General features: G+C 38.0%; 2 protein-coding genes across 3 annotated transcripts in view; one reads left to right on the forward strand and one right to left on the reverse strand.

Annotated features, from left to right (window-relative positions):
• The first annotated feature begins 6790 nt into the window (after positions 1-6790).
• On the forward strand, positions 6791-11254 carry lhx8a (LIM homeobox 8a). Of its 2 annotated transcripts, none has more exons than XM_081373678.1 (8): positions 6791-7013; positions 8039-8179; positions 8355-8476; positions 9177-9397; positions 9543-9646; positions 10005-10100; positions 10460-10643; positions 10774-11248. In XM_081373678.1, exons 1-8 carry the CDS (start codon positions 6960-6962, stop codon positions 10848-10850), a joined length of 999 nt encoding a protein of 332 aa, XP_081229804.1. In that variant the 5' UTR covers positions 6791-6959; the 3' UTR covers positions 10851-11248. The 2 variants fall into 2 exon arrangements, with proteins under 2 accessions (XP_081229804.1, XP_081229803.1); XM_081373677.1 differs by lacking the exon at positions 6791-7013 and adding an exon at positions 7375-7784 and having other exon boundaries at positions 10774-11254.
• Positions 11255-14612: 3358 nt separating this feature from the next.
• Positions 14613-15748, reverse strand: part of slc44a5a (solute carrier family 44 member 5a) — a gene marked incomplete at its 5' end in the record, with an annotated part of 31181 nt that continues 30045 nt past the window's right edge. Inside the window, 3 exons of the mRNA XM_081373796.1 lie at positions 14613-15145; positions 15426-15510; positions 15608-15696. Of these exons, the coding sequence (XP_081229922.1) occupies positions 15033-15145; positions 15426-15510; positions 15608-15696 (287 nt within the window). The 3' untranslated portion in view covers positions 14613-15032. The remainder of the gene's footprint in view (positions 15146-15425; positions 15511-15607; positions 15697-15748) is intronic.

The following is a 15748-nucleotide window of genomic DNA, read 5'->3' on the forward strand; positions in this document are numbered from 1 at the left end:
TCATAAGTTTATTTAAGGAAGTTTGGGATTCTTGTTTGTATTATTACTATTATTATGGTCTATATATACAATACTCCAGGGTTGTTCATAATACAAAACAAAACACTTGTTCCCTTCTGCTTTGTCTCTTGTTCCCTGTTGAAAAGACCAGCACAGACCAACATAAATTCCCATGATGGTCCAATCTGGGTTTAAGCCAGTTTATGCTGGTCTAGCTTGAACACTGTTCACCAGCACCATTTTTGTTGATGCGGATTGATCATGGATAGTATATTGCTTAAAGCATTCCTGTATCTCACACAGTAGAGCATGGCACTAGCAATGGCAAGGTCACAGGTTTGATTGCATGAGCTGATCAAATTTACAATATCGTTAAACGATTAGGAACTGTAATATATAGGCCTATATATTTTTTAAAAAGTAATAATTTTATTCAGCAAGGATGTATTATATTGATCAAAAGTCACAGCTTAACCATTTTTTAACATTACAAAAGATGTTCTTTTGAACTTTCTATTCATCAAATGATCCTGGAAAATAATGTATCATGGTTTAAAAATATTATGCACTGTTTTCAACATTGATAATAATAAGAAATGTATCTTGAGCATCAAATTAGCATATTGGAATTTCTGAAGGATCATGTGACACTGAAGACTGAGTAATGATGCTGAAAATTCAGCTTTGAATAAATATATTAATTTTTTTATTAAATTGTAATAATATTTCATAACATTACTGTTTTTACGGCATTTTTGATCAATTAAATGCAGCTTTGCTGAGCTTAAGAGACTTCTTTCAAAAATATTAATACATTTTTGAACTTCATATACCTTGAAGTTGCTTTGGATAAAAACCGAATGCATAAAATGTGAGGCTAGTCAAGAAGCATCCAAAAAACACCAACAAAATATGCTGTGAGAGGCAAAAGCGCTTCATATAAATTCGAATTCTTTCAGAGTATCCACTGAATTAAACTGTTAGTTCATTCTTAGTGCAGGTGTAATATAAATAGATGATCAAAGCTTTCACAATTATTACAATGATCATATCCCTTGTCCTTAACATGCACACATTAGTCCAGCACTGGTCTGAGGTCAGCTGCCCACCAACAGACCCAGGCTCTCTCCCTCACTCATCACGGCAGTAACCAGAGCACTCCCCTGACTCTGACTATGGCAGACGCCATGCTGAATGAGGGCCAAGGGTACATAGGCAAAGACAAATCACTACCAGATGAGAGCATTTACACTGTGCAGTTCCTTTCTCGTTCTCTCAGAGGGAGGCTAAGTGCCCTGCCAGGATTTAAGTGCCCATAAAAACCCCACCGAACGAAGTAAAAGTATGTCGATGCGTGCCGACTGTATCGACCGATATCACCGAGACTGATGCAACCAAACGGGGAGATCTTGATCGGTTATGATGAGTAAAAACATCCACTTCAATCAGACACCCCATTCAGAATCATGTATTTTTCTGCTTGGATTTGTACAGCCATTACCATGAACATTGGGGGGAGGGACCAATTTATAGATAGATATAGATAGTGTATAAAGAAAAAGAACTGTAAAGTAAATTCCAGGTCTAATTTTAGTTGTGAAGTAACCAGTTTGAACTATTTGCAAATAATATTTTAAACCTTTTGTATGCCTTATATTTTGAAAATGTAAAATGTTTCCTGTCTAGTCACATTCAGTAATATACATGAATAATCACATATACGATAGCATATTTTTAATTAAAATCTGCAAATTTGAGAGAAAAGTTGAGTAGTTTACACTGGATATTACTGTTGGCCATTGATTTCTCTTTCATCCTTAAAGTCCCCATGAAATCAAAGTAGTTTTTTGGCTTTTAGTAAGAATATGTTAGTCTTACTGTTATCTATAAGCTAGTGTGCTCCAAAACAATGACAACATTCACATTTAGAAGATATACTGTAAGCATTTAAAACTCGTAGTCTCTCACTTTCTTCAACATGGATCAATCATTTTGATGGCATCACTCTGCACTTCATCTTCTCATCAGATTTTCTGACCAATCAAATGCTCTCTAGAATCTGAAACATCCCGCCCCCTACATTATCAATAGATGCTGAAGTTGCGGCTAAAATGACAGAATATAATGCTATATTCTAAAGCGATATGGAGGAGAAACGGTTAGAGATTAGGAGGAAACTGCTGCTTTAGTGAACTCAACGGCTCTGGCAGAGCTGTGATATCAACAAAACGCTATTCAATATGTCCTGCCCTGTCTTCCTGTTTCAGTGGAAATTACGTCAACACATTGAATAATGTTTCGCGTTTCAAGGCACTTCAGTGGGCCTTTAAAACTAAAACATTGTGCTGGAATTCATGCTTGTCTTCTGTAAACATTAAAGCCTGCCTTCTTTGATTTGATTGGCCATCTCATTCATTTTGACACTGACAAACGCTGTTAGAACGCTAACAATATAGAGAGTGGTGTGTAATGGAGTAATTTGGGGGGGAGGGGGGGGGGGACTTATTAACCCCAGACGTCAGAGGTTGCTAGAATCGCTGTGAAGTCAATGGTGATGTGCGCTTGAGGGCTGAATAGCCTTTCATGGCTTTACATTATTAATGATGATGATGATGATACAGGAATGCGTGTCAATTCAAATGAATTCAAGATCAAGCAGAGGTGTAACCGAGAAGTGTTGCATCTCCAGAGGGGGTTTCACTGGATTCATTTTTCAAACCAATGTTCCTTAAGTCTCGACATCCATTCATGCCTTTCTCACTAGCAGGTTGTCTCAAGAGACAGCAGCTATGTCCAAGCACTGGGTTTTGGAGTTCACCTGGGACAGGTAAGGATGACTTAACTTCTAAAACATCTAGATGGCATCCTCCTGCCAGGATATCCCCATTGGAGCATGGCCAAGGAATGGCTATCAAAACCCACTGGGATTTGAGCACATTTGAATTTCTCTAGATAGGCTTTGCATGCAAGGAAAATCATTTTCAAAGCTAGCCGCACAACTAACACGGCATTAATCACGCAGGCGGCTCCAAATAGTAACACTGCTGGGCTTTATAAACAGGCGTCAGCACAACAAACCCCAAGATGTTGACTTTAAAAACATCCTAACGTTATTTACAGAATCATTCAGCACTCTGTATCGGAACTGAGCCATTGATAGTGGGGACACTCCTTTGTGGCGACGAAACAAAGCTTTCGGTTGGAGCCGAAAGTTGCAGTGGAGACACGAAGAACAGACACTTAAGTGTATGTGTTTTGGGTATAACTTCCCTTGTGGTGGTCATGTTGTAATCTCTGTTTCCTGTGGCCTGCATGATAGCAGAAGCTCAGAGCCCCCTAGCATGAGAAACTGTCATCAGCGCCATTTCCTTCGAGAGCTGCGCTCCATCCACACACAACCGGCACAAAGATGCAGATGGACACTGCAATGCAGAGATTATCTAGAACGGGACATCAGACACAATGGTGGGGGGTTTGAATCTTAATGCCTGCATTTGCAGATATAGCCTACAAGCTGGTTATGGCTCAAAACTCATAAAAAGTTCAATGTTTTATGAGTTTGAATCATTTTTATCTATGGAAATGTATTAAATTAATACGAAATAATTCAGATTTGGCACTATTTCTAGGTCACTAATCAAAGTAAATCTGCAACACTGATTATATGAACTCGCTTGCACTGGAGGTAAGATGTTCTTGCTTCCACTGAAGCACAAGATATTAAATATAAGATATATTTTTCATTTCAACCTTTCACTCAAAACTGTTTCCCTGATAATATAACGTACAATGAAAAGACAAAAGATAAAAAAAAAAGTGCAGTTTTATGACCTATCATCAGTATTATTTGCAGGGTAACATTATAGAGAACAGATATACAAATGAAATGTGGTTATAATCAATGATTTCCAGAAAGGGCAAAGGCCAAGCAGAAATTATTTAAATCATATTGCAGGAAATGGTTTAAGTCAGGCATTCTGGAATTAGCAAACATGATGAATGATCCTTGAAATGTTTTTGGACTACACTAAAATCATGATGCACCGTTGCTTCAATGCATTTCCCCTATCGCTAACGTTCTCTGCACAGGCCTCCGCGGAGGACTGTGTTCCCCTCAGTGTCTGGAGACTCACTGTGCTGTCACACATCTGCCAAATGGGGTTTCTCTTCCTGCGCTGGCCAGCTTTAATGCCAGCAGAACTGGTCAGGAAACATGACCACAGCGCTCCCTGATCAACCTGTCAGAGCTCATTTACTCAGAGTCAAGGAGCTCTGAGACCCCTCACCTCCCAGACCCTCAGTGTCAGGTTACAGCACACACACTGCATCAGATCTCAGCCTCGCGGATGAAAGTCAATGAATAAACCAATGCCTCTCTTGTTGTGTAATGATGCTGGCTGCTTTTCTCTCTCTTGGGTATCTACATCTTTTAGAGGACAAATGTTTCTCTGCGTTACAGTGGCGATTACAAGGCTCCCCCGTTTGTTATTTCTGCTCAAAGTTCAAAGATTTAGAATAATAAGAAAGATCTGTTATGAAGGGAAAATAAATATGGACATGGACAGGATGACAGCAAAATAAAAATAAATAAAATGAAATAAATGTCAATTTCTGTTTAATATTGGGATATATATATATATATTAGATATTTTTTTTGTCAAAAGGGCCAGTGGATCTGATTTCTAGAGGAAAGAGTACAGGAACAATGTTAGTTAGCAGGCCACTGCTAAAACCACGCGCGCCAATCTTTCCACTCATCTTAACACAGAGACAGAGTCATAGAGTAATGGGAGGGAGATCACATATGAAAACCTGACAAACACACTCCAGATGAAGACAATTTTGCTTGAACGGGAGGGGTATTTGTTATTTTTATTGGCATCTGGTTCCATAAAGAACTGTTAATAAACATAGAACCTCCATAACACAAAAGGTTATAGTGGAAAAAGTGTCTTTAGATTTAGAGAAAATGATGTACACAATATTAAACAAATCGTTCAGCTCACTGAACAGTTCTTTGGGGAACCAAAAATGGTTCTTCTATGGCATCTTTACAACAACCACCTTTTGAAACCTTTATTTTTTAAGAGTGATGTGCGTGTGTGTCCTATGTGTATGTGTGTGTGTGAGAATTTTTTTTTTTAAATCCACGAGAAGGCATAACATGAACAGATAAATAGAAGATAGAAGAAGGGAGACAAAGATCGCAGGAGTTGAGTTTAAATTATAATTTGATGAGCATTCCAAAACCCTACAGTAACACTCTAAATTAAGATTTTCTTCTTTATATTATAACAAAACATATCTTTGAAAAATCAACAGATGAACTCTGAAGCATTTGAAAAGAGGATGAAAGACAACTACACCGTTTCAGTCGGTGACGTAATACACGTTCACATTTTTTTTTTTTTGACATTGTATATCAGATATGATGTGTCTGGCATGTAAGTTTTTTTTTTTGTTGTTGTTTTTATGTTTTTTTTTTGTTTTGTTTTTTTTGACAAAAATAAACCACACAAAGACGCTTGCTCATTTGACAGTGTGTACGCACAAAAAAAAAGAGAAAGTCTCCCCGGAGAGGAAACGTATATTACAAATCTGAACAGAAAGTCAGAGAAAAAAGGTCACGCGCTTTGACTTGACTGACACCTCTCACATATCCCAGACTGCCTCACATCCTCCACGCCAAACAAACCAATCCACAGAGCCAAGAATAATCTCAATGGAAACTGATATTATTGCTCTTGTAATTAAGACGTCAGTGTCCGTTCAAATGCGGATATATGTGAGCTGACTGAAATTAAGCCAAAAGTATGGCTAGATAATTGATATAACTGCAAATAATAGCCTATAATTCAAATTCAGTTGTCGACAACATGATTGATATAAAGAATGAAATATAGGCTACATACAAACATTTAGGCAACATGTAAACAAATATGTCGATATAGGCCTATGCTAAACACTGTTCAGCGGAACCCGGATAAATAGCCTACTGTTTGACTTCGGGTGATATTTCATTAACCATTTTTTTTTTTTTTTACAATCCGAATATCACAATTACGCTCCTGACGTAAAAACTATTTTTAAACAGCATGTAGGCGTAAAGCAACATTGCGCAGTGAATTGTTTGGAATAGCGATTTAAAATCATGAACATGAGATTTTAAAAAACAAAATAGCCTAAACCATGAGGAAAAAACTTAACCAACTAATTCAACCAATAATATCATAATAATAAAAATAAGCCCGTAATAATAGGACTATTTAATAGTTTTGTTTGAAAAGCAAACTAATAAACAAACGACATTGATATTGACAATGAATTTCAGAGCTATTGCTAAATGTTTAAAATTACTATCCTTCAGCTGAAACATTTTACAAACTTGAAATGTTTCATTTTATCATCATAAATTGCTGAATTTACCCATGCATATTTCCCAACCTGTATTTGCTAAGGCAAAATGCCAAACCCGCGCAATAACACTAGCAAACCTCCGAATTGCAATAACGCGAAGTGAATTTGACATGCAGTGTTGGCTATCACTGAGGGTAATGATATTGTGATATTCTGTGAAGCAAAATCATAATTCTGATGTTTATGCTGCTGCGGCATCTAAAGATGAAAGAGACCAGCTGTATTATTTATGCTCTTTCCTATAGGCATGTATGGCCTTAAAACTCATTTCCAAAACTTGATTCAACAAAATATTATGCTGCCTGCAGTTTGTTTACAGATCTTTTTATTTCACACAACTGATAATAGGCGTGTGTAAATGTGACAGGGAGGTGCGGCCAGAGGAGTGAGAACACGAGCAAAAGTTCCACCCTCACTGAGAAAACAAAAGTTTGAGTTAAAACATGGTCACGGCGTGCATTGAGCTGCAGCAGCCGTGTGTGGATTAATGCTCGCTGTACAGGACATATAAGAGTGGATAACAACATAGCCTACTGGATACAATGTACTGGAAAAATGAACAAACCACTGCGAAAGAAAGTCCACGCAAGAACACTGTAAGTGACACATTAATTAGCATACATTTTCAAATGTCTTTTCGTGTATTGTCTCTACTTTAATTTCTTTATAATTTTAGCTATTAATAAATCCTGACAGCGAAGTGGCCTTCTCTAATATTTAGGCTACATAATTGTGGAAGATTTTCAATAATAAAAATAATCACGATATTTTAAACTTCAAAAACTAACGCTGCAGACTGAGTGTTTCATTTTGCATCACGCAATAAACTATTATTTACTCTTCTGTTTGTCAGCGCGAGCTGAAACTGCCTTCTGAATTACGGTACCATCCTCAGCTGTGCCTCAAGCAACGCCTGCGCGCAATTAATATAAATTAACTGATTGGGATTTGTTTTCTTCTTTTTCACGGCGACAAGTCGGGTTTTAAGAGAGTTTGGAAATAGTTTAGGTTTAAAAAAAAATAAGGAAAAAAAAAAAATACAGTCAGTTTGGACAGCACCAGAAGTATTCAGAAGACGACAGGAAAAATCGTTCATTTTACCTGTGGAGTTTCAGTGCTTGAAATGAAGAGGATGACGCTTTGCGTTAAACAGCGCCCGTGTTTCTGCATCGCCCCTCGCTCGCGTGTGAAGGTTGTCATAGTGAAACGAGTGGTCGTTAATGGGTCGCTCGGCCGCGGCGCGGAGGTTAAAAGGCGGCAGCGCGGACGAGCGCGCGATACAGTGTGTGTATCCGAACTACTCTCGTCTTGTCATGCCCGCGCGCTGCGGAGATTCAGTCCTCTACACACCGCTGACAAACGCGCCGGTATTTAGCCTATCAGTCATAACTCTTTTTACGCATTTCTGGAGATGGGGGATAGCCTACTGTTATATATTTTAAAGTTTTAGTCAAAGGTTTCAGAATATTATTTAGGAACGCCACTAACCTGCTGTTTCCTAAGGCTGAACTTTCATTCCTAAACAACTTTTTAGAATTATAATTGTTTGTGTTCTTCATGTAGGCCTAGCCTATTTATAAGAAACATAATGCGCGTGGGCTAATCTTTGTTTGATTTTTAGGATAAACCCCAGGAGCTGTTTGAGGAGGTGTCGTGCTCGTCGTCGCTTTCTTTGTCGCCCAGCTCTTCACCTCATGCCATGACAGAGAAAGCCGTCTGTACCAGCTGTGGAACTGAGATCGTCGACAAATATCTGCTCAAGGTACGCATTAAAAATTTAGTTTGACATATTAGGCTTACTAAATAGTTCAGCTCTGGGACGCTGGGGTTTGCACAGTATTTAAATACAAGTTTAACATTTCAAGACCGTAAACCGTATCTCCATGCATGCTAAAATATTAGACGCGTAATTGAAAACTGTTGCTTTTCCTCCTCAGGTGAACGACATGTGCTGGCACGTGAGATGCCTGTCGTGCAGCGTGTGCCAAACATCTCTGGGCAGACACATTAGCTGCTATATAAAAGAAAAGGAGATATTCTGTAAATTGGACTACTTCAGGTAAAAAATAAAATAAAAAATAAAATGTTTTACTAATTTGACAAATAAATAGGCTACTTAAAATATTGTTTAAAGTGCTGTCAGGCGGCCGTTGGACGACCAACAATATTTTCTGTTCAGTGCACTGTGTGTGCGTTTTTGTTTTGAAGTTACAAGATAAATAATTGTTTCCAGCATTTCCAAACTGGTGAAGCTTTTGCATAATTCTTATTTTGTGACTGAACATTTTGTAGTTTTCTGCACTTTAAAAAAATCTTTATTTGCATCTATGGTTCAATGAAGAACCTTTAAAATTCATAGAACACTTCCACTGCACCAAAGGTTCTTCATTGTGAAAAAATGTTCTTTGGAATATTAAAATTCTTCACACTAACAACAACAACAACAACAACAACAACAACAAAAAAAAAAAGGTTCTTCTATGGCATTATTGCGGGGAAAAAAAACATTGGGGCCTTTATATTTGTGTACCTAAACCTTGCATGCTTTCCTTACTGTTTCCCTCCATAAATTCTATAATCTACATGGACTATAGTCAACCAATGTTTTCATTCTATCCCTGTGTTTTTTCCTGGAGTGCCGTATCTCCACCAAACAACCGCTGTTAGCCTCACTAAAAGAAGTGCCACAAAAGCTTGTTTACCTTTTAAAAATGGAAGTTCTTATACATTTTTTTTTTTTTTTTTTTTTGTTCTGGCAGGAAATATGGAACCCGTTGCGCTCACTGTGGCAGGAACATCCATTCAAACGACTGGGTCCGCAGAGCAAAAGGGAACACCTACCACCTGGCTTGTTTTGCTTGCTTCTCTTGCAAAAGACAGCTGTCCACAGGAGAAGAGTTCGCCTTGGTGGATGAGCGGGTTCTGTGTCGTGTGCACTACGACTGCATGTTGGACAACCTCAAACGCGCCATGGAGAATGGTTAGACGCTTGACATTATATAGCCTAAATGGACATTTTCAAGCTTTCAGAATAAACAAACTGTTTATTCCATCTCCATTCATTTAGCTCTTATGGAACCACAGCTTAAGTTTACTTCCGCTCTTTCTTATGTGGTTTGCTGTAGGAAAAGGAGTGAATGTGGAGGGAGCTGTTCCCTCAGAGCAGGAAGTAAATCAGCCTAAACCAGCCAAGAGGGCACGCACAAGTTTCACAGCTGACCAGCTACAGGTTAATACTCCCAATTCTCTGAAATTTATTTTTATATATATATATATATATATATATAAAATATGGGGCTGTGAAATGATTAATCTCATCCAAAATAAAAGTTTGCATACATGTGTACTGTATTTTTTATATATATATATATATATATATATATATATATATATATATATATATATATATAGGGATATAGATATAGATATATAGATATATGATATAATGTGTGTGATTAATCACATCCAAAATATATACGTGTGTGTGTATATATATATATGAGTGGTTTATTGTTCTTGTAATTGGCTGCTTGACATTAGTCTGTTTTGCACTTTTTTTTTTTAATAATCTGTTTTATTTATTCAAGGTAATGCAAACTCAATTTGCTCAGGACAACAATCCAGATGCCCAGACTTTACAAAAGTTGGCAGAAAGGACTGGTCTAAGCCGGAGGGTTATTCAGGTATAATGCTTTTTTTTTTTTTTTTTTTTTTTTTTTTTTTTTTGTGCAAAAAAAATAGAATCAACTTGGATGTTTAAGTCATTTCAACTTAAATTACATTAAACTGACTTGGATGAATCTTGGACAACTTATAAAAATTGAGTTGAAGCAATGTAAAAACAAATGTTGTCATAAACTGTAAAAAAATGATGATTCAAGTTGACTAAGTTGATTTCTTATTTTGTGCCAGTCTTTTAGCATGTTAAGTATTAATTTGATTTGCAAGTGGCTTATTTTTGTTTGCTGTAATTCTGTGTGCTTCAGTGAATTTTCACTGTACTGTCGATAAACATGTTTCGCTTCCTCTGCCTTCCGCTCAGGTTTGGTTCCAGAACTGTCGAGCTCGTCATAAGAAGCACGTCAGCCCGAATCACTCTTCAGCCGCACCAGTGTCATCTCTGCAGTCTGCTCAGCTCTCTCCTCCTCTAATAGATGAACTTCAGTACACCGCTTTTGCCCCCGTGGACAACCCTATGCTGACAGCCCTACACTCCTATATGGATGGTACATTCCTCTCGTGGAATATTAACTGTGTTCATCTTGACTCAACTAGCTTGATTTAATTTTGTGCATATGCTGACCAGCTCTTCATTGAGGTTTTGAGACTGAACATTGAATTTTTCCGTCCTTGTAGTCCACTCTCCTACTTCACTGGTGCTGCAGCCTCTCTTGCCCCACTCGATGACACAGCTGCCCATCAGCCACGCCTGAGACGCCCCACCGCCACACGGTCAGGTCAGACCGCACGAGGAAATACCGATTCTTCTATTGACTGAGTCTTGAACAAGACCCATGCTACTTTATCTTTCATGGGCACTTACTGAAGGATATCTGTCTTGCAATGATCGAAAAGAAAAGTCTCTCTAATTGTGAAAAGAGCCTGAAGTTTTTGTTTAATATATTCTATATAAATATATCTATATAGTGATGGAATAAATGGCATTTAATTTATTTCTTGTATGTGACTGAGCACTTTGTTTTAAAATAAATCTACCATGGAATTCTTAGTTTCTGGTTTAGTCGACGCACGTTGTTTTGTTTGATGGTTCTAAAGAAAATGGGAAGGTGAAGAAAAGCCAATAAAATCTGATTTGCCTCTAGCATTGATCAAATTCAAGCGGTTGGTGTAATTATTATTTGTTTAGTGTCTCTGCTTAAGAACTTTGAGTTGAATCAGATGTTTCTTTGGGATTATGTATGGCTAGAAAGCTTTCTATGCTGCCTTTTCTCACATTTGTTCTTGGGCAACAATGTAGACTAGTCATTAAATGCTTGAATTAAACCGATACTTATGAACTGAAGGGAGGAAACATTTAAATATAGGCTTATCTTATTAAATGCAAACAAATGTTACTTTACATCTTGGTCCGTATAATGCTCTACAACTTTGGTTTCTTTGTGACTGACAAAGTGTTTTCTTGCACTTTTACATGTCAATCACATGTCAATCATTTTTATATTTTAGTCTGCTATCTTTAATGCTCACTGGAAAATTGACCAATTTTGGTATAGATCTAAAGATGCAGTTTGCAAAGCCATCAATCCTCGTATTAAACATAAGAAATCGGTGAATAATTTGTTGCTGCTACTGCTATGATCGTATGCAGCGGGACGACGGCTGTTTATTTCCCGTTAGCCGTCTTCCTCGAGTTTTCTGAGGATTTTTCTCAGCGAGCTGGTCGTGTAAAAGGGTCGAGCAGCTGATCCGTCATCTTAGAGCTGGAAGTAGACACAAGGATGCTTATCCGTGCATGTCTTTGTGTTTAACTTATCCCAAACAGAGCGATTTCCGTTTACTCTGGTGTTATGTTACTGTTAAAATATCACTCTAGGGTTAAGCGTATAGTCTGCTAATGGTTTTTGATGAGAGATCCACAAAACACATTTTTGAAAAATTGGCGGTGTTGAAGTTTTAATGCATTTCAATGGCAGTTTAATAAAGGGAATTAAATCCTGAGAAATAATGTTTATTAGTGAGAGATTCATCACAGCTGTGCCGTATTGTTTGACAACTTGGGATAAAGAAAGAAAATGCCTTTGAGATATTTGTAATGTGCAAAATGGACCTGAGGGAAGTCATTCAGGGAAGGTATTCTTTAAATAGTTTTATTCATTTAGATGTATATATAAAAAAAAAAAAAATCACAATTCCATTTTGTGGTACAAAAGTACAAATACAATACCCACTCCTACAACATTACAAAAGTGTTTTAATCTAGGATTATAAAACCATAGCACTTTAATCTTGTATCTCACAGTACAAATAAACCTAAATGACTTCTTTGAGAAGGACAGTTCTTTTATATTTCCAATTATTCTCAAAAAGATCCTTAAAAGGGGACCAACAAAACACAACAATGGTTTGGTTCTTTTATCTTCTTCAGGAAATAAATTGTTCCAGGAGTAGAAGTGCTTATTCTGCTCTCAATCTCACTCGCCGGTCCTGAAGGAAGCATTTAGAAACGCACTTTTGTCTACTGTCCTTCTGCAAGCCAGATGACTCCCAATCACTTCAACTACGCAGAAAAGAAAATGCTATGAAAGCCCTTTGCTGATTTCAGATATAGAGTGCTTTTTAAAGTCTTCCAAACCTCACGTTAACCATCTGTTGAAGTATTTTGAGCGGGGAAAACTGACATGCATTCATGAGTCCCAAATACAGTGGCACGGCACACACACGAGTAGTGACGTGTTCATTATTTACACGGAAATAAACCACGGTTTGCATTTCGACGTGACAATGTAAGAGACATTCAATAATTATCACCATTAAATTTTAATGAATTCCTCTGCCTGTGCGTCATATTCAGAAGAGCGTTTCATTGAACCGAAAATATTGATCTGGAAGACTGTAGACTTGTTACATTATTTACTGTACATTTTGCTTTAAATTCAGTGATGAGGCTTTAAAGAATACCAGACTGAACACCTAGAGCTCAAAGAAATAATGTTGCCTTAATTAAGATAACGGATGCAACTAATGCCTGGTTCAGATTACACGATTTTTTTTGTCTTGTTACGATAGTCACTGTGTCAGATTACACGATTTTGACTCCTAAAAATCTTGTCATGTCGTGGACAAGAAACATGTCAGACTACACGTTGTTTTCCGACCAGTCATCGCGAGCCGTCTCACACACTCATTCACTCGCACATACACACGCTCTCATAGCCTACACGCACTCACTCACACACACACACACACACACACACACTCACTCTCGCGCACACACACTCACTAGCTCACTCACTCGTGAACACACACTCTCACTCACTCACTCGCGCGCCGTCGTCGTGGAGGACCGTTAAAAAATTAAACATGCTAGTAGTCTTTTTGTCGTGATGTCGTGAAGCATCGCAGACGCGACGTAGGTTGTCGCCCACTTTGACACACTATACGAGATGAAACGATCGAATCTTGCCTCCCGACGCCCATTGTCGTTTGCGAATCCCCACGACACCCGTACGTCAAACGGATCGTGCCAAAATCGGGCTAAAATCGTGTAATCTGAACCAGCATAAGAGATTCTGCATCCGAAATCGCATACTCTCTTGAGTACGTACTTGTTTTGTAAGTTATTTTAAAAAAAGTATGTTCTATATAGTATGACTGTAATCAGGACATACTACATTCGCCATGCTGTCATTATCATGTGACCAACCAGCGTCAGTTGCGTCGCTTCACTGCCATTCATGGGATAGTAAAGTGTCCATCGCATGCACACTTCAGAATCTCACCGGAAGAAGCTACTCTTTTATGAGTACTGTGAAGTTGGACATATTTCTTTTTTAACACAAACTGTTTTCGCTTAATATATTGTAGTGAAGTATGCGATTTCAGATGCAGGCCTAGTTTTTATACGCGAGTGTTTTGTCCATCTGATCTGCAGTTGAGCGACTGTGATACAGGAAATCTCTTTGCCCTCCATTACAACCGCAATGCTGAAGGTTCAGTTAATCGACAGCGTTTGTGACAGTGTTGATATAATAACAAAAATGAATGTCTACCTGTCCCTTCTCTTCTTTAAATAAACCAAAATCTGGGTTACAGTGTGCAAACATTAAAACACTTGCCGTTTCAATAGGATATCCACAAGACGTGTGTTAACATGATACCAGAATGTGTGTATATACAATTATACAATGCCATAAACCCTTAAATGACAAAAAATTGTTACAACAGAAGAATTAATGTAAGTGCTTGTATAAAACATAAAACAAATATGGGCCTATTCACTTTCATTGCAGTTACTTTGATTTTTGCCTTTTTTTCCAAAAGAAAACGAGGGACAAATTGAAATCCTTTTTGTTGTAATCAACAATGTCACAAATGCGATGGATTGAGTTTAAATTGTATTAAATTAAGCCTGAAAAAATGTACATTTACAAAATATTTGGATGATTAAATGTCAAATGGGATGCTGTTTACCAATGTGTGTATTGTTTTTTAAAAGGGGAAGTCCTGCAGGGATTGTGTGAAAACCATTTTAATGTCGTTTTAGCTGTAAAACCAGCTCTAATCGTACGTGAGAGAAGAAAACTGTATTCGAAGAATCACATCGACTCTCAAGTTGGGCTTCTTTTCTCAAGGTGTCCAATCTCAGGCAGCTTTTAAATGTCAGTAATCATTTTCCCAGAATAAGGCAGCAGTAAGAGGCAAACATGTTAGTATGCAGTGTAGGGTCTGTGTCGGAAAGGCCAAAGCTCCGTGTCCTGGGTTCGGTGCTGTTACAGTGCAGAGAGAGTCTTTGGTCTTTTCTTGAGGTGGATGGTCACGTCAACACTTCCCATAATCCTCAGCTCCCATTACAAAACGCAGTCCACTTTAGCTATATTATACTGTAAGTTAATGCATGCTAAGTATGTAAGTTATTCTCATAGATTCGGAGGGTTTTATCCGCGCGACTTCTTGGGGCTCAGCTCGGCTCTTCCCAGAATTCTTTTCAGGCCGGGAGACATGAGGAAAGGCTTGGCCGTTGTCCCGTCATTTCTCTCCAAGTCTTCACCTGTGAACGCCGCGCAGTGATGTATGATAACACAGGAAACGGAGAGAAAAAGAGGTTGTAGTGCCTCAGGAAGTCAAATGTGTCAAAATCTGCAGTTTAGAAAAAGTCTAAAGCCAGTGGTTTCAAGCTGGGAGAAGGTTTTAGAGGGACATACAGGAAAATATTAATTTCAAGCTAGATGCTAGTATCTATTATTCCATGCCGACACTCAATGTATTTACTTATTTTTCAAAATAAAACAGACTATTATTTAAAATATAATAATGCTAGCAATACTCACAGAAACAAAGGAACAAAGTGTCCACACACATTGCATAGACGCTGAAGAAGCTGTGCGCAATTAAGTATGAACCCAGTATTACTGTCTGTCAAAGAAAGAGAGAGCTGCCAGTCAAAACACTATCTCAACCAGAAACTAGTTCCAGTTTGAAATAATAAATAATACCAAAGAGAAGTTCTCACCAAGAGAGGCACGCAGTAGTAATTCAACACGGGCACCTCCTCTTGGATGATGGGTATCTTGCGTGTAAAGAGGAGGAAGGCAATAACACCTGCAGGATATAATAATATAATTGATGGAGCGCTCAACCACAAACCTCAGTG

This window comes from Scardinius erythrophthalmus, assembly GCF_964197995.2.
Source record: "Scardinius erythrophthalmus genome assembly, chromosome: 9".
NCBI lineage: Eukaryota > Metazoa > Chordata > Actinopteri > Cypriniformes > Leuciscidae > Scardinius > Scardinius erythrophthalmus.